General features: G+C 33.0%; 1 protein-coding gene and 1 non-coding gene across 3 annotated transcripts; both read left to right on the forward strand.

The window, feature by feature from the left end:
• The first annotated feature begins 8,560 nt into the window (after positions 1 to 8,560).
• LOC121210343 (small nucleolar RNA R71) lies at positions 8,561 to 8,667 on the forward strand. Its single transcript, XR_005905457.1, has one exon. It is a non-coding gene; the product is annotated as a small nucleolar RNA R71 (small nucleolar RNA).
• Positions 8,668 to 17,440: 8,773 nt separating this feature from the next.
• On the forward strand, positions 17,441 to 21,392 carry LOC107952803 (uncharacterized). 2 transcript variants are annotated; one of them, XM_016887982.2, is made up of 5 exons: positions 17,441 to 17,888; positions 18,751 to 18,864; positions 18,992 to 19,024; positions 20,294 to 20,327; positions 21,054 to 21,392. In XM_016887982.2, the coding sequence occupies exons 1-5, from the start codon at positions 17,766 to 17,768 to the stop codon at positions 21,071 to 21,073; spliced, it is 324 nt and encodes a 107-aa protein (XP_016743471.1). In that variant the 5' UTR covers positions 17,441 to 17,765; the 3' UTR covers positions 21,074 to 21,392. The 2 variants fall into 2 exon arrangements, with proteins under 2 accessions (XP_016743471.1, XP_016743472.1); XM_016887983.2 differs by having other exon boundaries at positions 17,510 to 17,888; positions 18,766 to 18,864.
• The last annotated feature ends 612 nt before the right edge of the window (positions 21,393 to 22,004 follow it).

The following is a 22,004-nucleotide window of genomic DNA, read 5'->3' on the forward strand; positions in this document are numbered from 1 at the left end:
CTATAACAAGAGAATTCACAATATTAGTAAGTCTATCAACTTTATCTTCTAAGGTTGAATTACTTAGCTGGTGAACCCTTTTAGAGGGTTTAGGATTGGCTCAAAATTGCTAAGTATTTGTAGCCATCGTGAAAATCAAGTCTCTTGCTTGTTGGGGAGTCATGTTGACCAACGCTCCTCCATTAGCGGCGTCAACCATATTTATCTTTATGGGTTTCAGGCCTTTATAAAAATATTGGAGAAAATATTGTTTTGTTATACAGTGTTGTGGGCAGCTTGCACACAACTTCTTAAATCGCTTCCAATAGTCGTAGAGAGACTCTGCTTCTTTCTGCCTTATTCCAATGATCTCTCTTCTTAACTCAGTTGCACCTGATGCTGGAAAAAACATATTGATAAACAATTAAGAAAGATCAACCCAACTTGTAATAGATCCAGAAGGTAAATAAAACAGCCATTCCCTAGCTAAATCTGCTAGGGAAAAAGGAAAAGCGCGCAATTTAATTTGATCCTCACTTACCCCCTGAGGTTTCATACTAAGGCAAACTATATGAAACTCTTTCAAATGTTTGTGGGGATTTTCATTTTGCAACCCACGAAAAGTTGGTAGTAACTAGATTAAACTAACTTTAGTTCAAAATTAGTATCCATAGTAGGATACATGATGCACAATGGAGATTGTTCTGCAGGAGCTTTGGCCAGTTATCGAATCGTTTAAGCCATTGGTTGATGTCCTAGATTTTGGTTTTCATTAACCCTAGCATTAAACACTTCTTCTGGTGAATCAACTTCTACTTTTTCGCTTTCAAATGTTTGAGTAAGGTTTTCATTAACCCTAGACTCTACTTTGTCATCGATTCCAATTTTTGGCGGTGGATTACTTTGAATCCCAACCACCGCTAACTGCTTTTTCCTTAGCTTTGTTTCCTTGTGATAAGCTCTTGTAGTCTTTTCAATCTCTGAATCAAATGCAAGACTACCTAGAGCAGATCTGGTCATAAGAAACAAAGAACAAGATTAGTACGTTACCGATCCCCGGCAACGGTGCCAAAATTTGGTGCGGTCGTTGAGAGCACCAAAAATATCCTATCCCTATAAAATATTGAAAACAATAAAACAATAGCATAAGGGAAGTAGGGTCAAATCCTCATGGACTGGATTTGCACAATTGGTTGTTCCTCGAAATCCTGGTCAGAATCGTGCCCAAGAAAACCTGTGTACCTGGAAAAGAAATAAAAAACAAAATTAAAAGTTTTGATCTGAAAAAATAAAATAAAAACAGAATTAAAAGTTTTGATTGGAATTGAAAAAATTAAAAATAGTAGAAATAAATAAAGTTGAGGAAAAGGTGTTCTTATAGAGAGATTCTAGCCTCTGGTTGTCTCGATCCGCCCTGGGTTCAATCCTCAGCTTTTAGGTGATCCTTCTCAAACAGAATAAGCCAGTTATAGTGGAAGAGGACGTCTACGACCACCAACTCCAAGAATTTAGACTTACAATTTAGTGGAACTTGACTCTAGCCAACAATCGCTTCTGTGGGATCATCTTATGCTAGATCATCACTTCTCAGTGGCAAATCCTATGACATTTTGTCTCTTGGGCTCACCAACCTCTGACGCAATAAGCTAACGAACCAGTTGTGCAGCCTTCCCAAAACATACAAAGTGGTCTCCTTTGCATACATTGAAAATATTACCTTTTAAGGGACATGGACAGAAGGTCAGCCTCGTAATGCAAAAAAGCGATGAATATTCGTCGAGAACACTAAATACGGATTCGAAGCCTCATGAACCCTTTTTGGGGAACTTTGACAACCTTCGGCTAGATAGATTTAGTGGCTCATGATTTTTGAAGAAAAACAAACAAATATAATGGAAATGGAATTTTTATTTAAATATGAAAAGAACAAAAAGGGCTAAACTTTATGGGGAGAGAGTGTTTATAGAAAAAGATCCGTCCAATTTGTGTCACTCCATCCCCTATTTATAGTACTAAGAAACCTAGCCTATTCTTAATTAAATTCTACAAGATAAATACAAATAAATAAAGATAATTAAAGATGATTAAAGATAAATGAAAATAAATCTTAAAATTAAATCTAAATAATAGTCTTTAATAATTACCCAATATAATTAAACATTAAATAGAGTCTTGTGTTATAAAATCTCTTCTTTTACACTTTTGCCTTTATGTCTTCCATACTTGTATTTTTGGCACCACCTTTTTCCCTATGTCACGTGTTGGCCCATTTTATCTTCAAATTTACACTTTTTGCATTTAAATTTACTTATGCCTCGAATTTAGTCCCTGAAAGATAAAAGACCATAAATAACTCCAATTAGTAGGTCATACTCAAAATAATCATGCAATTAGCACATAAAAATATGTCGTTCTAGAGAATTATAAGTTATATCCCAAATAACCATCTAAAAAATAATAGAATTCATTACCTGACAATCGATCTAACATCTGATCCATAAAAGGCAACAAAAAATGGTCCTTCCGAGTGGTTTTATTTAACTTTCTGTAGTCAACACAAATTCTCCAACCAGTAACATTTCTTGTTGGGATCAATTCGTTCTGTTCATTCTCAACAATCGTAATTTCACCTTTCTTCGGCACACACTGTACCGGACCTACCCACGAAATATCTGAAATAGGATTGATGATTCTTGCATCTAGCCATTTGATTGCTTCCTTTCTCACAACTTCCTTCATAATAGGATTGAGCCTTCGTTGCCCATCAATTCGAGCTTCTTCACCTTCTTCTAAAATAATTTTGTGCATGCAAAATGAAGGGCTTATACCTCGAAAATCAGCTATGGTCCAACCAATTGCTTTCTTAAATTTCTTTAAAATAGAAATTAGTTGCTCTTCTTGATCTTTTGTCAGTTATGCTAAAATAATCATAGGCAAAGTGGAAGAGTCACTTAAATAAACGTATTTCAAATGGGAATGGAGTACCTTTAGTTCAAGTGTAGGTGGTTCTTCGATTGACAATTTGGGTTGCACAAATTCTCTAACTTCCAACTCCAATGGTTCTGTAACACCCCGAACCCGAGACCGTCACTGGAGTCGAATACGAGGTGTTGACAGACTTTTAAAAATTTTTCCAGACACTGCCCAGTCTGAGTACTAGTCGCTTCAAAAATCATATCTTGAGTTTCACAACTCGAAAATAAGTTTTGGGATTTTTCCCTGAAACTAGACTCATGTCCCCACCTATATATTTTTTTCTAGAATTTTTGGTCAGGCCAATTAGTACAGTTTATTAGTCAAAGTCTCTCATGTTACAGGGGTCGACTACACTGACCTTTTCCCATTACGACTGGGATATCTCTCTGCACAGAGCTTCAATACTAATGCCGTTTGTTTCTATGGAAACTAGACTCAGAGAGGAATCCATACATATATGGTATGACCCCTAATTATCTCTGGTCAATTTATAGTGAATTTCCAAAGGCGGAACAGTGAATCCAGAAACTGTTCTGGCCCTGTTCCACAAGAACCCGAATATCTCTTTCTGTACTGTTCCTATAATTGTTTCGTTACTTCCATATGAAAGTAGATTCATCAAGGTTCGATTACATAATTTATTCACTATTTAATTCCACTCCTACGAATTTATGTGATTTTTCAATTCTACACCACTGTTGCTGTCAAAATCTGTTTTCAAGATAAACTTTACCTATTTTGTGGTTACCATGGACCAACTAGGGTTTTGCCATACATAGGTCCACATGTGATCATATTTAGCCATTCCAATGGCTGATCATTAGCCCAACACTTCCATTTCAATCCATAGTCACATCGTGAAACCATATATACATACATAAACACAAATGGTCTAATGCCATACTCCACTTCCACGAGCCATTTTCGCATGGCTTTACACACATACATCACAAAGAACTTAAACAACAGGGGGTAGTCCTATACATGCCATATCCAGAGTTCAACTAAAAGAGTACCAAAAGAGCTTGATAGTGTAGATGACTTCGACTTCGCTGATCCCGAATCCGATAGCTAACGAACAAAATCTATAAAACAGAGAGCCAAAGCAACCGGGTAAGCATTTTAAGCTTAGTAAGTCTCAAGTAATGAAATCGGCTTTGACTACAGTATTACATTCACATAGCTAACTAAATCACTTTATTAACACACATTCTCATAATCATACTTACTTCACACTTCATCAACATAGATACACAAGGTATCAACCTTTCTAAAAGCCGAAAATTCGTTAGCCGATCGCACGAATACTATTTAAAACGAACCGACTTTTCCAATGCACATGCAAACATACCTTATCATTCGGGTTGGTCAAGCATAATTATTAAATTAGTTACAGCACAAAACGCTCACATTCAAACCCAAGTTTCTTCGGTATTTAACTGAATACAGCCGCAAACACATTTGCCTTCGGGTCTTAACCCGGACATATCAACTCGCATAATTGCCTTCGGGTCTTAGCCCGGATATATCATCTCGCATAATTGCCTTCGGGTCACAGCCCGGATATATCAACTCGCATAGTTGCCTTCGGGTCTTAGCCCGGATATATCAACTCGCATAATTGCCTTCGGGTTTTAGCCCGGATATATCAACTCGCATAATTGCCTTCGGGTCTTAGCCCGGATATATCAACTCGCATAATTGCCTTCGGGTCTTAGCCCGGATATAATCCAATGCTCATGCACACATATATAAATAATCATAACACATCCATATCATTTCTTCGTTACTAAGGCTCAAACACAAAACATTTATTAAACCTTTCAATTTTCGGCTCAGTAGCCACACACAAAGAGCATGATTTCAATTGGCTTTATAAGATAGTCTCTAAGCACATTCGACTATCCGTCATAGTATGACTATTCATTTCAATATAATTCAAGTAGGGTCTTTACTCGAAGACTTACCTCAAATGTCGTCGAACGACTTCAACGGCTATTCAATTACTTTTTCCTTCCCTTTATCGGATCTAGTTCCCCTTTGCTCTTGAGCTTAAGTTCAACAAAATTTAAAATAGTCATTAATCGACTATTCAAGTATTACTTTCAGAATAATATATATATTGATCCGACTTTCACACACATAGATTATAGTAAGCTTTATAATAATCAATAAATAATTCATCGGCAAACTTTCATTAATGTTTACAACAAAATCACATATTCACTACGAGCTGTTTTCCTGAGCAGTAGTTACTAAATTACTTATAACTGGAGCTACTAAACTCCAAATCACTTGCCGTTAATTTTCCCTGAATATAGACTCGTATATCTTCCATCCATAAAATTTTCAGAATTTTAGGCTTGGCCAATCAATACCAGATTTTTCTTAAAATTTCCCCTATTTCACTGTTTGACTATTCTGACCACTCTTCACTACGAATCCAATTTCTCACTTTACAGAATTTCAAATGTATTGTATTTAATCTCATTTGAAACTAGACTCATTAAGGAGTCTAAGCATATAAATTTTATCTTATAATAATTTTTGTACAATTTATAATGATTTTCTAAAAACAGAACAGGGAATCCAGCAGTCATTTTGACTCAGCCCCACAATACTTCAAATATCTCAAGATCGGTAACTCTTTTGTTTTTATAGTTTCTTTTGTAAGAAAATAGACTCTTCAAGCTTTAATGACATAATTCACTCAGCTTCTAACTCAACTCCCACAATTTATAGTGATTTTTCCAAAATCACTTTACTGCTGCTGTCCTAAAGAGATTATTGGCAATTCACTCTTTCACACATTCTTTGTATACATATTATTTAATTATTTATCACCCTAGATATTATTAGCTAAATAGATCAATTGTACATATATACCGCCACGACCGTACGTAATAATCTTACTTATACATAACACTACTCAAATTCTTCGAAAGCATACTAACAAAAATATCATGTACTATGCCGAACCTTTAGGAAATCAAGCACCTAATTTATCCATTTCAAAACACCCAATCGGCATTTGCTCAAGACATTAAGCAAAGTCTAGGTTCGGCTATTACACATATGAGTATTAGAAATTATAGTTTTTAACAAGATCAACTTCTTTCATCAACAATTTCTTCATCAAAACTTAAAGATAAAAATCAAATTCCTTCCTTATCTACCATAACCGAATGTTCAATTCAACCATCCAAATTCAAAGTTTTGGCATGGGCTAAGTAAGTAGCATGATGAGTAACCTAAAACAAACTAGAATTTCAAAAAAATCTAACTTGATTTACTAACCTTCCTTAGGTTTCAAATGGCCGAATGTTTGCTCCCCTTTCTCTCCCTTTTGGTTCGGCTAAGAAGAACAAAGTTAAGACTTTGTTTTCTTCCCATTCTTTCTATTATTCATTATGTCTCCAATAACTCAATTTCCTATTATAATATCTAATTCAACAAATAAATTGCCCATCATCAATCCATCTTGGCCGGCCACTATAAGGGAATTGGGCAAATTTGACATGCAAGTCCACCTTTGTGTTGACATGCACTAATAAGCCCTTTAAAATTAGCCTATCATATTTCACCATGTCTCATGTTGATCCCTATTTAATAATTCCTCATACAATTGGCAAAATTAGGGAATGAAATTTCCACATATGCATGTACACACATAATAAGCATAGAATATAACAATTAATTATTTTCATAACTCGGTTTTGTGGTCCCGAAACCACTTCCCGACTAGGGTCAATTTAGGGCTGTCACAGGTTCAAACCATGTGGATTGAATAAAATTTCTCGGATTGGCTTCCACCAAAACCATGTTTTCTTCACTTTCTTCATACTCTAAAGGTTCAAACCCTAAGGCTTTCTCCAATGGATCTTCTTCAAAATTACTTTCCATAGAAGTCAAGGTTTCTATCTCTTCCATAACTGAACACTCTTTTTTTGGATCATGAAATTTCATCGTTTTAAGAATGTTAAAAGTTAAGTAATTGCATTGAACTCGCATGGTGAGTTCGCCTTTCTGCACATTAATTAACGTTCTTTCCGTGGCAAGGAAATGTCTCCTAAGAATAATTGGTACTTCCTTATCTACTTCAAAATATAGAATAATGAAATCAGTAGGAAAAATAAATTTATCAACTCTTACCAAAACACCCTCGATCTTTTCTTCGGGGTATGCTAAAGATCGACCTGCTAGTTGGAGCATCACAATCATAGGTTTTAGTTCTCCTATCCCTAGCATCTTGAAAATAGATTTAGGCATCAAGCTGATACTTGCTCCTAAGTCACACAAAGCTTTACCACAGTAAGATTCACCAATGTTACTGGGTATTGTAAAGCTTCCTGGATCCTTCAATTTCGGTGGCAGCTTGTTTTGCAAGAACGCACTGCACTCCTTTGTCAAGGTGACAGTCCCATACTCACTCAGTTGTTTCCTCTTGGATAGTATATCCTTCATAAAATTCACATAATTCGACATTTGTTCTAAAGCCTCCACCAATTGAATATTGATGTGTAATTGCTTTAGAAAAACTAAAAACTTCTTGAATTTCACCTTCTGTTTCTGCTTGTGTTGCTGCAATCTTTGCGGATACGGAGGTGATTGAACTTTCGATTGAACCGGACAACTCTTCTAAGTAGGTAAATCTGCATCCAAAGAAGATGTTAAAGTATTTGAATTCACTAAGTTAGGATTTACCTTGTCAATCTTTGCAGATTCTCATTCATTTGGTGTAGGAATTTCAGTAGTTGGTTGATTCTTCTCAACAGGCTTATCTTCGACCTCAATCAATCAAGGTTCCATAATATTACCACTTTGTAATGCCATTTCCTTTTCTTTACCCAAATTTCTTGGATTCTTAGTATCACTCGGCAAGGTTCCTTGCGGTCTATTATGAAGCTCCATAGCTAACTAGCCCATTTGGTTTTCCAACTGTTTTAGTGTTGCTGCTTGGCTTTGGATCAAGGCGTCATTCTTTGTCATGTATGCTTTCAACAAGTTCTCCAAATTGTTTGATGCCTCAGCTTGAGGTGGTTTTAGATATTGCTGATTAAACCCTTGAGATTGGTTGAGTCTATGCTGCATAAAGTTGTTGTTTGGTCCATTTCCTTGGTTGCTCCAAGAAAAGTTGGGGTGATTACGCCATGAAGGATTATAGAAGTTGGACTTGGGTCCTTATCCACTCCTATTTTGGTGTTGGTTCCCCACATAGTACACTGACTCAGGATTTAATGGGCAATTCTCAAAAGAATGACCTTCCCCACAGTACACACAGGAAACTACTTCAAATGGACTTGGTGGCTGAGCTACAAAATTATTAGCACTATTAGCGATAAACTGCTTTAACATAGAGGAAATAGACGATACCTGAGCTGATAACGAAGTGAGAGCATCAACTTCATGAACTCCAGCTATACGTCTTCCTGAAGCTGTTCGATTTGTTGGCTATTGAAAGTTGTTGCTCGCGATCCTCTTGATGATCTCATAAGCCTTATTATAAGACTTAGACAAAATTGCACCATTCATAGAAGCATCTGCCATCAATCTTGTATGTGCATTGAGACCATTTTAGAATGTCTCCAGCTGGATACAATGAGGAATCCCATGATGAGAACACTTACGAAGTAACTCCTTGAATCACTCCCAAGCCTCATACAAAGACTCATCATCCAATTGTTGGAAAGTTGTGATCTCATTCCTCAACTTAGCGGTTTTGCTAGGCGGGAAATACTTAACCAAAAATCTCTCTGCTAGCTATTGCTATGTAGATATGGAACTTGGTGGCAATAAATTGAACCATGCTCGTGCTCAATCTCGCAACGAGTATGGAGACAACTTCAACCTGAATTTTTCTTCTGTCACACCGGCTATCTTGAATGAATCACTCACCTCCATAAACAATTGAAGAGGGACATGTGGATCTTCCGTAGGCATACCACTAAATTGGCCCACCATTTGTAGCATTTGAAACATCATTGGTTTTAATTTGAATTAGGTTGCCTCAATATCTGGCCTTCTAATTCCTGGCTTTAACTCATTGAAAAGCACCATAGCATATTGTTTGATGCATCGATCCCTACCAATAGCAATAAGGATGGGATTGCGTACAGTTGACAATCCCCGGCAACGGCGCTAAAAACTTGTAACACTTAAGTTTGTACAAGTGTACATAGTCGTTATCAAGTAATAAGTAAGTATCGAGTTATCGTCTCCACAAGGATTGTATTCGTGCTAAGTCACTCAATTATAAAAATATTATTAACAACTTGGTAAATAGAAACACCATTTGATTTGGAAGTATTGATTGAAATTATGTAAAATTAATCTAGATGCAATGATCCCTAATGTGATTTATCCTAACATGCAACTATATAAATGAAATAGATTTTAGCAGAATTAACATAATAAGCAACAATTATAACATAAATAAGCTAGGACAATTACTTTAATTAAACTCAAATTATTATCAAGATGCTTATCAATATTCGAAAAAATATTCCATGGAAACTCGATCTTTCATGAGTTTGGAAACCACATTAGGTCATTTCGGAATCCTTTACTTAGTAAATACGCATTTTACTAATACTTATTTACTAAGAGTTTCTTAGTATTCATGCGATGTAACAGAGACGTGTTAGGTTTGAAATAGTTTAATCCCACAAATCTAAAAACTATGCAGATAATAGAGCCTGGTTAGGGTTGTTATGTAACCTACAATTTAATCTGGTTAGGATCTAAATTGAGCATGTACATTTCAATTATGTGTCCATTAGCCATTGCCTGGTTAGGATCACTCAGCTAATTCAGGTGCATTTCAATCACGTATGAATGAAATACATACTTGATTTTAATTGAAAACATTATAAACATGAATCAAATAATTATTATTTAATCAAAGCAATCATGCTAACTTAAATAAAATTAAGCTATCATTGTTGTAAAAAAGAATAGTAAACACATAGAAACATTCTTGAATTAAGTGAAAGAAAATAAAGATTAAACCCAAATCAAAGTGGCTGTCACCCAAGACTCTGACTGACGAGGGCTCCTTCTTTCCTTCGCTTTGCTCCTTTACTGATGGCTTTCCGAGGTGGCCAACCAAGGGCTCTTAAGAGGCTAATTTGTTAAAAATCTTTATGTAAAGATAATTATAGGCATGAGGGGGAAAGAAAGCTAAGAGAGTTGAGAGAGGAGAGAATGATGAATGAGTGAGGGTTGATGGATAAGTGAGAAATTGAGTCTTATTTATAGGTGAGGCAAGGGAGCTATTTTGCTAAAAATAGGAGTGTCCATCATTTGAAACTTCATCCAAGAGTGGACGGCCATGATTTGTGGGAGTGTGGCTTATTTTTTCTTGATTTAAGTGCCACAACATCATCAGGATCAGGACTCGGTCAATTGCAAATCTCCGGGTAAATCTCTGATTTCTTCAACTCTTCAAGGACCTTGTGTAATTAAACCAAAATTTGATTTATAAACATCCACATGCAGCCGAATTTTGGGTTGACTTGGTCCTCCATTTGGATGGTTTTGTAATCAATATAAAGCTCTCAGACCTGTCCAACAATAGTAGATAATTTAAAGGACCAAAGAATATAATTTAACCATTTTAATTAATCAATTTAATTAATTAATTAAAACCCAATTTATTAATGAAATATATTAAAATAAATCATTAAATATAACTTTATATTTTATTATTTAATTTAATAATGCATGGCCCACTTTATAGCTTGAAAATATAATATGCTCAAATTAATATAAAAGAAGTCATTTTCTGCATAAAAACTATATAATAAAGCATAAAATCACATTTTAATAATTTCTATGTCCCAATTTCATATTTTCATATATTTCATTAACTTATTAAATAATTACTTGGTTTTAACAACAAATTTAAGTAAAAAGGTGATGAATTATATAGGAAAAATCCTTTATATTTTTCAGTTTACAGCTATACACAAACATATCATCTTATAGGATAAGAATGCTTATCTCAATCAAATATAAACAAGAACATTATACACACACATGGAGACAAGGAGGAACTCACCAACAAAATGCAACAACATTAGAAAATAAGACTTTTGCCCTTATCATGAGAGTCTTTAGGAGTTTCTTGAGCTATAATATAAAAAGTTTACTTATCATATCAGTTTACCAAAAAAACTAAACAAGTTTAATAAGAACATTAACAAGAAACTCAGAATCTAGAAGTTTTCTCCCTTACACCTCAAACTGACCCTAAAGCATAAAACCTAAGGGGGCCATAAATAGTTATCAAAATAACTTGAGTTTCATTATATTTACCAGGTACCAAACGACGGTGGAGTTACATGAGTACAATGAACCCAAATCTTCAAGCAAGTCTTAAGTCTAGTATTTTCTAAAAGAAAATTTCAAAGAAAGTTTGGGAAGAAAATATGGTTGTTAAAGAAAGCATAAAACTTACTCAAGAAGACAAAGCTTGATTTATACAAATATATTCAAAAGGAAAACTTTGTGGATAAGTTCGATTTCCCTCCAAACCCCTCATTCCTTGTGACTAAGCACTCCTCTCTCTTCATAAATGTAAGTCTGACAAGTTATAGAAATTTAGTTCTATACTAACCAAATTCTCGTTTGTCTAACCAGATTGTTCAATCAAGATAATAAAATAATAATAAAGCATACAGTTCTTTTCAAATTAAGGTTTTAACATTAAGGGCTTAACACTTCGTCTAACATCTACGCGGCGTGTACTCTTCAAAAGAGTCCGCCAAACCACCAAGCTCGCCTAATGCAAACTTCTCTTGAAGGCACATCCATTGACTCATACTAAGAACTTATTCTATATGTCTTACTTATGTAAACAATATTGGATTACATAATTTTCCTTAGCTTTTGTTAAGTTTTCAAGTTAGGCCATGCTTACTTCCGAAATGATTTTAGAGCTTTTATAAGTTTGTTTGAAGCTGATTTTGTTTGAAAAGCATGAATTGTATGTTTTAAGAAATTTATTGAATATTAAATGAATTCTTAATTTAAAATTTCATGTAAACATTCTGTTATTTGTTGTAACATCCTGTAACTTGATTTTGATGTTGGGGATGGATTAGAGGTGTTACATTTAGTGGTATTACGATTTAGTCGATTCTAGGACTAAACGTAACATGTGTAGAGTCTAAATAATACATGCCCCAATAACCTGTACTTGTGTGATTCTTCTGATTTGATCTGACTTTGTTTTCCTTATAGATATACAATGTCGGTTAAGTCGAATCATGCCATACCAGATGAAGTTGATAGTAAGGTTTCAGCTTCCGAACAGGACGTGAGTCACAGTCTGTCAGTTCCACAAATGCTAGAAAGTGACATGAAAAAAATTCCTTTTTCGACATGATGAATCAGTAGTTTCCAAAGTTTTGGCGAGTGAATCCTGCATCTCAAAAATCTCTACCCCCGATTGTGTCTCTTTCAACACTCCCTTTATCCTCAAAATATTAGTACGACAGATGATCAAAGATATTTGATTGATAAATTGGGTAAACATGAGACAAATTTATGTGAAGACAAAAGGGAGAAGGAATGTATTGATAAAAAGCAAGACAGGTTCAAGGTTAGAAATTAATGGGAACAAAATGCAGTCAGATCATCTTCGATACCTCCACCTAAATTTTTGAGAGACCCCCAAAATCAGTTCTCTACTTCTTTAGGTATTCTAGGGATATTTGCTATGTGAATAAAGTAGTTTGCAAGTATTGTGGAGGAAAGCATATAAGTGAATGCAAGTTTAAAAGTGGGGCTCGTTTCCCTATATTTTCTGTATCAATTAGTATATTCAATTACTCAATGCCTATTTATAATGTAATATATAGAAATTAGTAGTCTAATAATTGAAATTTTAAAATCATTCACTATTATTCCAAATTTATAGTAAACACAATCAACCTATATACATGCTCCTAACCAATCACTTGTATTTCTACAAGCTCAAGCAAACATTTAATAATAAAAATTAAAAGAAAATCATAAAAATTAAGAACAAATTTCCTATGTTATCCCTCTCACACTTTAGATAGCACATTGCCCTAATGTTTAACCCTGAATAAATAAGGAAAGAAGTTACCCAATCAATATTGACATTGCAATGGTCTAACGGTGGGTGTTTCTATCCTTGTTTATTATAAGCTCAAAAATTTTGTGCTTCTTTCATGTGGGGTTCCTACATAAAAATCTTGAAACAAAACAAATATAAAGTCTATTATTAATCCTACTCCTAAAGCAACAAACTAAAAATTATCCAAAATTAAATTTTTACAATCTAAAGATTAAAATTCATTCATCATCAAAATCATCAAAATAGGGCATCTACCCCCTCCCCATCAGTGCCTTCACTTTTCCCGAGACATGTCCTCGAGCAAAGCCCCTTCCTAATGATTGTGTATTTCGGGTTGAGCTTCGGATGATTGGTCCTTTTGGCATAGAGTATTGCGGTTGGAATGTCGCCTCTTAATCATCATCCTCCCCCTTTCAAAATTTTTGTTCTGTGGCCTCTTCATCCTCCTCTTCTTCATTGTTGTTCCATTCCTCATTTTCACTTCTCGAAGTTAATGTGGACTGATCTGGATGTATATATGTTCGGCAAGTAATTTGGTTCTTTGAGATTATTTTGTTGTGCGAACTCCATAATTACCAATCCTGATCCTTGCATCCATTTGATCATCTATTCTATTTTAGAATCTTATTTTTCCATTCCTTTCCTCACTTTTGTTGTTGGTTTCTCTTCAGAAATACAGGAACATCCATTTTTTGTTTTTTCTTTGGCTCTAGTCTTTAATTTCTTTCCGATTGAGCTCGACAAATTGAGTACATATGAAATCACTTATCAAACTATTTCTTGACCTCATGAATTGCTTGTTTTCTTTAATTGGAACCTTTGCATTCTTGCAAAGTGCCATCACGAGGTGGGGAAAGAAAATCTCAACCTTTTGGCTACTAACACATCTCTTCATACTTTGATAGATTCATTCCCGAATGCATATTTGTTTCTTCTACAAGATTCCATACAATAAAATAGCTAAGAAAGTATTGAAATTAGAAACATTAAGAGTAGGCTAATTCTAGAGCAAATAAATTGCATCCCTGTTTTAACGAATAGGAACATTATGGCTTGATTGAAATTGGTTGAAAATCCAATACCTGGGCAGAGGTTACATTCTCCTCTATTTTCAGTCAAGTATTTGACAATACATTCTATATCGATATCTTTAAATTTCGTTAAATCAATATTTTTTAAAAAATAAAATTCATAGTATGGGGCATCGTAATATTTACAAATCTTTTTCAGGGAGAATGACACATCCTTTCCTCATACTGTTATCATTTTCCACATGACGCCATGTTGTCTTCAGGTTTCCTCGTCCCTAAGAGTAGCATAAAATTCTTGCATAATAGGAATAACAGTAACCCGTTTTTAATCAAATCAGAACATTGGTTTTGGGACCACAAATCTGAAGTTGAAATAATTATTTTATTATTATTTTAATGTTTACAACATGATTGAATGATTGTGTGAGAATTTCATTTAGAAATTTTATCATTTGATTAGTTAATTTGATAAAAAGGACTAAATTGCGTAAAGTGTAAAACTTGAGTTCTAATAGTTAAAGGTGTCAAATAGCTATAGAAATTTAAAGTTAAGGTCCTTAAGTGATATTATACCATTACTAGCTTGAGTGGAAATTATGGACAAGTATTAAGTGGTTTTTTATGTTATATAACTAAGGTTAAATAAGTAAATATGTAAATGAACATAAAATAAATAAAACAAATTCATAAAATAGTGTCCATCTTTCACCTAGCCAAAAATTTGAAGAAGAGAAGCCATGGAAATAGCTTGAAACTTTCAGCCATTGTTCTTACTTGAATGTAAGTCATTTTTTACTTGGTTTTTAATAATTTCTATGTTTTTGAGATCGTTGCAACTAGGTCTAGCTAGCCCAAGGACTATTTTGCAAAAATGTTAAAGATTGAAGATGTTTCCATTGATGAATAAGCATGTATTTGAGTGATTGATAATAGGTTATGAATGTTTGGTGATAGTTATACAAGTTTTGTTAAGTGATTTTTAGTGAAAATGCAAATTAGGGATCACTACAGGAAAATAGGGCTTTAGCGGCGTTTTACCAAAAACGCCGCTAAAAGATAGAGCTTTAGCGGCGCTTTTGGTAAAACGCCGCTAAAAGACAGAGCATTAGCGGTGCTTTGGTAAAACGCCGCTAAGAGACAGAGTAGTAGCGGCACTTTTGGTAAAACGCCGCTAAAAGACAGAGCAGTAGCGACGCTTTTGGTAAAATGCCGCTAAAAGACAGAGCATTAGCGGCGCTTTTGGTAAAACGCCGCTAAAATACAGAGCATTAGCGGCGCTTTTGGTAAAACGCCGCTAAAAGTCATATAACTCTTAAAATCTTAAACCCCCAAAAAATCATAAGCACTGCTTTATAACCCCTAAAATAGTAAACCCCTAAATCCTAACAAACCCTAAACACTAAACTATAACCCTTAAAACCCTAAATGACACAATAGGTGCATTTTTAGCGGCGCTTGGTTATAAACACCGCTAATGTTAAATTATTTTGTTCAAAACTTCGTCGTTTATCTGTCTTATATATTTTTTACCCACACCTGATACACTTAACATTTTCTCCATTTTTCCCTAGTTCTATTTCCCCCTTCTTCCACATCCTAAATCCCTAAAGTATTATCACCCATTCCCAAATTCGACATCCAAATCCCTAACGAATTTAATAATAATAAAAAAGTAATTTTAATAATTAAACTTAAATTCAGAAATTTGAAACATAGAGGAATTAAATTCTTAAGAATAGAAATATAATGACTAAATTTTAATTTTACGAAAAGTACAAATACTTATCTCATATTTTAGCTTTTACAGATTAAGTGGTTTAGTATTCAATTTGTTAAAGTATGTTAAGAGAATTACTTTTTCTTTTTTAAGATTTAACACTCCTATGTGAGAAAATATTATTTAACTCGTATATTTATTAAAAGTTTATATAAAAATTAATTGTTATTTTAATCATAAAGTTAATTGTGTTTCGAATTTTTATTATAGAAAAATATTTGTTAAAAATGAAAAAAAATTAAAATACTATTATTTAAAATAATTTTAAATTTTTTTGGGTATATGACTTATTGTTTTTTAATTTATATATTAAATAAATTCTTATATAATAGTAAAAGAGATATATAGTCTTAATAAATTTTAAAATATTGAATTAATTATCATTATAGTTTAAGATTTATGGCTTAGCGTATATGAATTAGGGTTTAAAATATAAGAGTTACTATTTTAAGGTTTATGGATTATGGGTTTATGGATTATGGTTTACAGTTTATGGTTTAAAGGTTGGGGTTTAAGGTTTAGGTGTTAGGGGTTAAGGGTTATGGGTTAGGGGTTATGGGTTATGGATTTAAGGGTTATGTTGTATGATTTAGGGTTTAGGGGATAAAAGTTAGGGGTTTAGGTTTAGATTAGTTAATTAGTATTTGTTAATTTATATATTAAATAATTTCTTATATATTCGTAAAAGAGATAATATTAAGGCTCCGTTTGTTTGCAGGTAAAATGTTTTCTTGAAAATGATTTATGGAAAATAATTTCTTGAAAAATGATTTTTGGAAAATGATTTACTTTTCTGGTGTTTGGATGAATCTGTGTAAAATATTTTTTGTTATTTGGCAGATTTCCTGAAAATATTTTCCTGAAAAGCTGTTTTAATAAAAATTTATATATTTAAGAATTTATTATCTTTTTCTTGTTTGATTGAGTTTACTTTATATATATATATTAATAAATTTATATTTTAAATTTATATATTAATAAAAAATTTTCCTTCATATTTTACCCGGGTATAATACGTGGCTGTTGGTGCTCTGTTTGAAATTCTTACTTTACCCGGTTAAAGTGTGTTGAAACTCCAACAACATATTATACTTGTTATGGAAATATTTTAAGCAGCTTTCTTTTCTAACATTCACTAGTTTACATAAGAAAAAGACAATTCTAAATATCCCAACTCATATCTCCATTTTATGATGAAATTTGTTAAATGATGAAATTTTATGTAATCAATTAAAGCTTTTATATTTAAAAATATTTAATCTAAAAAAATTGATATATAAAAATATATAAAAAATTAAAATTTAATTTAATTATTTTAAATATTACTTAAATTTTTAAAAAAATTATTTAAAAGTAATATGAAATTGTGGTTTTGCATCTTGTTTTTTAAATTGTAAACCTTTACTTAAGAGGAATATTATAATGAATAAAATGAGTCGAAAGTTTCAGTAAATCCATTCCAATGTATGCAACTCCCTTAGAGTTCCACTAAAAATGATAATCTCAGCACAAAAATTTTGAAAGAAAAAATATTTTAGAAATATAAAAAATTTAAAATTAAACAATAGTGACGTTTTTAGGTAAAATGCCACAAAAAATTGAGCTTAAAAAATTGAATTATAATGGCGTTTTTAGTGGAAACGCCACAAAAAAGGAAAATCAAAATCCCCATTTTTTTTTTACCAGCTCATTACTCCCTCTTCTTCTCATCTCCGTCGCACCCTAAATCCCCCAAATAACTCTCAAAATTTGCCCCCAAATTTCCCATTTCCAGCAACACCAAGTCAATACACCTACACCATTCACACTTCTTTTTCCTTTTCATTTCTTCAAAGGTAATAGTAGAAAGGGGAGTTCTAGGAAATCTGGTCGAGATTCGGCTGAGAAGAAAGAGCCAATGACACCTAGAAGTGATAGGCCTACAAGGGAAACGAAAGTCGTAGAAAGGTATTCAGCTCCTTCTGTTGCAAGGTCTTCCTCGTTTAAGAAAAAAGAACACCCTTTCAGTTTCAGTTTGAGGGTGAGTTTCTCACTAGAAAATTGAATTTGCTTTTTCATGTCTGGTCTTTTTCTTTCTTCTCTTATTATTACAACTTGGGTCATAATGGAATATTGATCTGTTCAGATTCAGGTACCCGATCTTTCCCATTTCCCCTTTTCCTTTTCCTCATCTTTTAATTTATGATCGATTGATTTGCTTATTAATTTGTTAAAGAATTACTAGCACCTAAGGTTTTGTTCTCGTAGGCTTTTTTTAATTAGTTGGAAAAATAAATTTCGGTTTGACTGCCACTGCAGTTAGGTATGGATCTGCTTAGCTTTTTAATTTCAAATATTTTTTTTAGCTAAAGTATGGATCTTTTCTCTTTTTTGAGAAATTAATTTAGTGGTTATGGGATCTTTTCTATATTTTGGGCATGTTATAAATTGTAATGTAAATGACTTGTGGGGTTTTCATTGTTGCTGCAAATATATAATTGGTTTTGATGTAAAACACATATGCATCAAGAAATATTTTTAAGGCTGAAAAGTTGGTAATATGCTCAAAAATTGCTATTCCCCCCCTTGAATTTGATTTTGTTGTGGCGTTCTTTGCTTATGAATGTGTTGTGAGTTCCACTAACGAGTTCACTAATGCCTGCTGCTGTTTGATTATGCTAATGATCAGTATTGAGTAAATATGGGTATTCTGTAGAACTTGCATCATGGCCTTTTGGCTGATTTTTTTTCTCCTTTGATTTTATATTTTTATTCTACATTGCTGATCTTATTTGTTTGATGGTAATAAATGAAACTCCTTTTCTGGTGCTTGTGATCTGCTAAAATTTGGCATTACTAAAGTTTAATGCAAATTACTTGTTTCATATCTGGGCTACTGTCAGTTGGACGGTTGCAAGGAACTGATGTCAGGCATGGAGGTCGCCAAAGATCAAGAACTAGTAGACGTAACTGTTGCACAGGAATCTGGAAAATCCATGCCGTCATCTCAACAAGAGGTCTTGTTCTTATCTTCACTATGGAATGTTGATTGATTAAAGATCATAGCTATGTACTGGATTAAAATTATTTTTCTGGAGTTCTTCAGTTGAGGTGATTTACTCTTTTTTCTCATGTCTATTTTAGGTATTAATTCAAGCCCTCCGTCCCAAATTGCAGGTATTAATTCAATGCTTGTAAGAGATATTTAATAATATTCCCTTCTTGTGTAATGTAAGTTGACTTAATTTTGGTCCAAATCTGATGGATAACATAGTGAGAATTGTATATGTAAGTATGTATTTTAAGAATTGTAGTAAATTCCTCTGATTAGTGAGAGCAATAGAATAGCCAGTCCATTGTTAATGCTGCAGGACAGTGCTGTCTAAAGAAAGTTCAAATTAATATTGTCCACTTTTGTAGGATTCATTTATTGGTCTAAATTTTAGATTAATCCGGTCCACTTTTCAGATTATTTATATTGGTCACACATGCGCCTCTTTAATTGGTTCAAAAGATAGTAAACAAGCTTTACTCGCTTTTAGATGTCTGGAGGGACAAAAGGGGTTTTGATAACAACTGAACCAAAGTGGGTTACTTTATAGGTTCCATATGGGGTTCTCAAACAACTGGAGTTTTTGGATTTACTTGCTTTATATTTATGTTCGGAAATGGAAGATGATATAAAAAGTCTTATCTAGCATTTGCACTAACGTGACTTAAAGTTTAAGATAAGCAACTACCTTAATTACATCTTTTTATTTTGGTATTGTATTGACTTGGTGTGGTCGTTTCTTCAACTTAATTAACTTGTATTTCATACTGAATTTAACATTTTATAAAGAGCAACTGAATGATTTCTGATACAAGATGTTCCTGGAATCATGTTGTAATGGAATTTTTATGCAGTTTGTCTTTGTAATTTCAAGCACTTTACTTCCAGGAAAGAGAAAAATAAAAGGGTTTGAGATGATTTTCATTGCAATTCTCCTTTTTTTCCTGTCCAATATTTTTCCTCAGATGTGTGTTCCCATGGTCTTCTTTTGATTAATCACTTTTTCATGTTTTGAGACCTCATGATTAATTAAAACTAATAAGTAAAAAAACCATCAATAATTGAGGTTTTTTATATGATAGAAGATATTTTTTATGCTGTTATATCATTCATAAAAGTTAATTTTTTTTATGTTATGTTAATTTTAGATGTTAACTTTGAAGTACATGTTTCCGATTCTCAATGCATTTTCTTATATATTTTCTACCCAACATCCATTCTTTGGTCACAAAATGATTAAAATCATAGACTTCTTTTGATGTTTTTATCTTATATATGATTAAAATATATATGATCTAAAAGCAAGAAACATATGTAAGGTGATTTTGCTATTCATTTTGCTCTTAGATTAATTTGTCCTTGTAGTAACTGAATGTTAACTTTATATTTTGCAGGAGTTGAGAAGGAAAGAGGATGCAATAGCACGAGGTAGGTTTTTTTTTATTTTTTTTATCTTGATGAGTCCCGAGTTTATCCATTACCAGTTTGATTTTGACATGAGTCCCTTAAACATCTTTTGCTTTTTTCTTCCAAAAGTTTAACGTCTTTCCATTAGAGTTTCATCGTCGAATTTATCTCCTCTTCCTTTTGATCGACATTTTCAATACTTTGGGTTCAAGATCCCCTATATGCTAGAGGTATAGAGTTCAAACTTTGGCATAAGCTTGTTTTTCAGCAACTATGGCATTTTTTGCTCATCTTCATCGATTAGACATTTCAAAGTGACTAAAGATAATACCAAATTTGTTTGAATGAAAAATAATTACTTTATCAATGCTATTGGACATAGAAATTAAGATTATGATAACTAAAAACCTGTGATATTTGTGAGCTTAATAAAAAAAGTGAAACATGTTATGAGTCGCATGAAATCGAGAAAGGAGATAGACATTAAACACGTGAGGTTTGTCATGACATCTCCTTTAACCTTCATTTGACCCTTTTTGTCTTTTTCATATATGCTACTTATTTTCTTTTTGAGGCCTTTACAAGTCCATCAACATGAAACTGGACTTATGCCTGTCACTTATTTACAGCGACATTAGTATTTACGATTAGCCTAGCATCAGTTTTTTTATTATGGGTTTACTTTTTACTGATTTCACTTTTGTTACAGTAAATGGTATAGCTAATTTCCTTGTTTTGCTCAATCAGGTGACCGAGATTCCGTTTAACAATTTTCTTTATTGCTGGAACAAGTCTTAACCAAGATCAAGATCAAAGTACTTCACTAAGTTATATATGCAAGCATTGCAATACTTTGGCTTCATCTAAAGCTTGAACCAGCCCTCTGTTGTATATTGTTTCTTCTTCTTTTCTGATATTTTTCCTTTGATTAATGAGATGTGATGATGATTTGGCATTATTTTCTCACCAGGATGAATTATGTTTTAGAAATTCTAATACTTTGTGTGTCTCTGTGTGTTTTTTTTATGTATTAAATTACATATTGAATCAATGTTTATGTATTAAATTTAAATTCATTAATTTTTATATTTAGTTTTGAAGTTTAAATTTTAATGGAAAATTTAATTTAATTAATATTTTTTATTTATCCTTAAATGTATATAGTTTAAAGTTCAAATTTCAAATTTCAAAAATTAAACATAATATAATATTTAACATAAAAATAAATATTATTTAATTAAAATAAAATAAATTTTTGTAAGATCATTATTTTTAGCGGCGTTTGTGAGAAAAGTGCCACTAAAGGTTATGATTTTTAGCGGTGTTTGTGAAAAATGCGCCGTTAAAGGTCATGGTCTTTAGCGGCGTTTTCTAAAAAAGCGAAGCTAAAGGTTATCATCTTTAGCGGCGTTTGCGAAAAAGCGCCACTAAAGGTCATGGTCTTTAGCGACGTTTGCGAGAAAAGTGCCACTAAAACTGCGTTTGCGAAAAAAGCGCCGCTAAAGGTCATGGTCTTTAGCGGCATTTTTTCGAAAAATGCCACTAATTTTTGCGGCGTTGCATATAGCGACGTTTTTTGTGGCGCTTGGGAAAGCGCCGCTAAAAGTATTAGTGGTGCTTAAAAACGCCGCTAAAGGCAAAAACATGCCGCTAAAAGTCTATTTTCCTGTAGTGAATTAAATGGTGAAATGTGGAACA

This window comes from Gossypium hirsutum, chromosome A11 (assembly GCF_007990345.1).
Source record: "Gossypium hirsutum isolate 1008001.06 chromosome A11, Gossypium_hirsutum_v2.1, whole genome shotgun sequence".
NCBI lineage: Eukaryota > Viridiplantae > Streptophyta > Magnoliopsida > Malvales > Malvaceae > Gossypium > Gossypium hirsutum.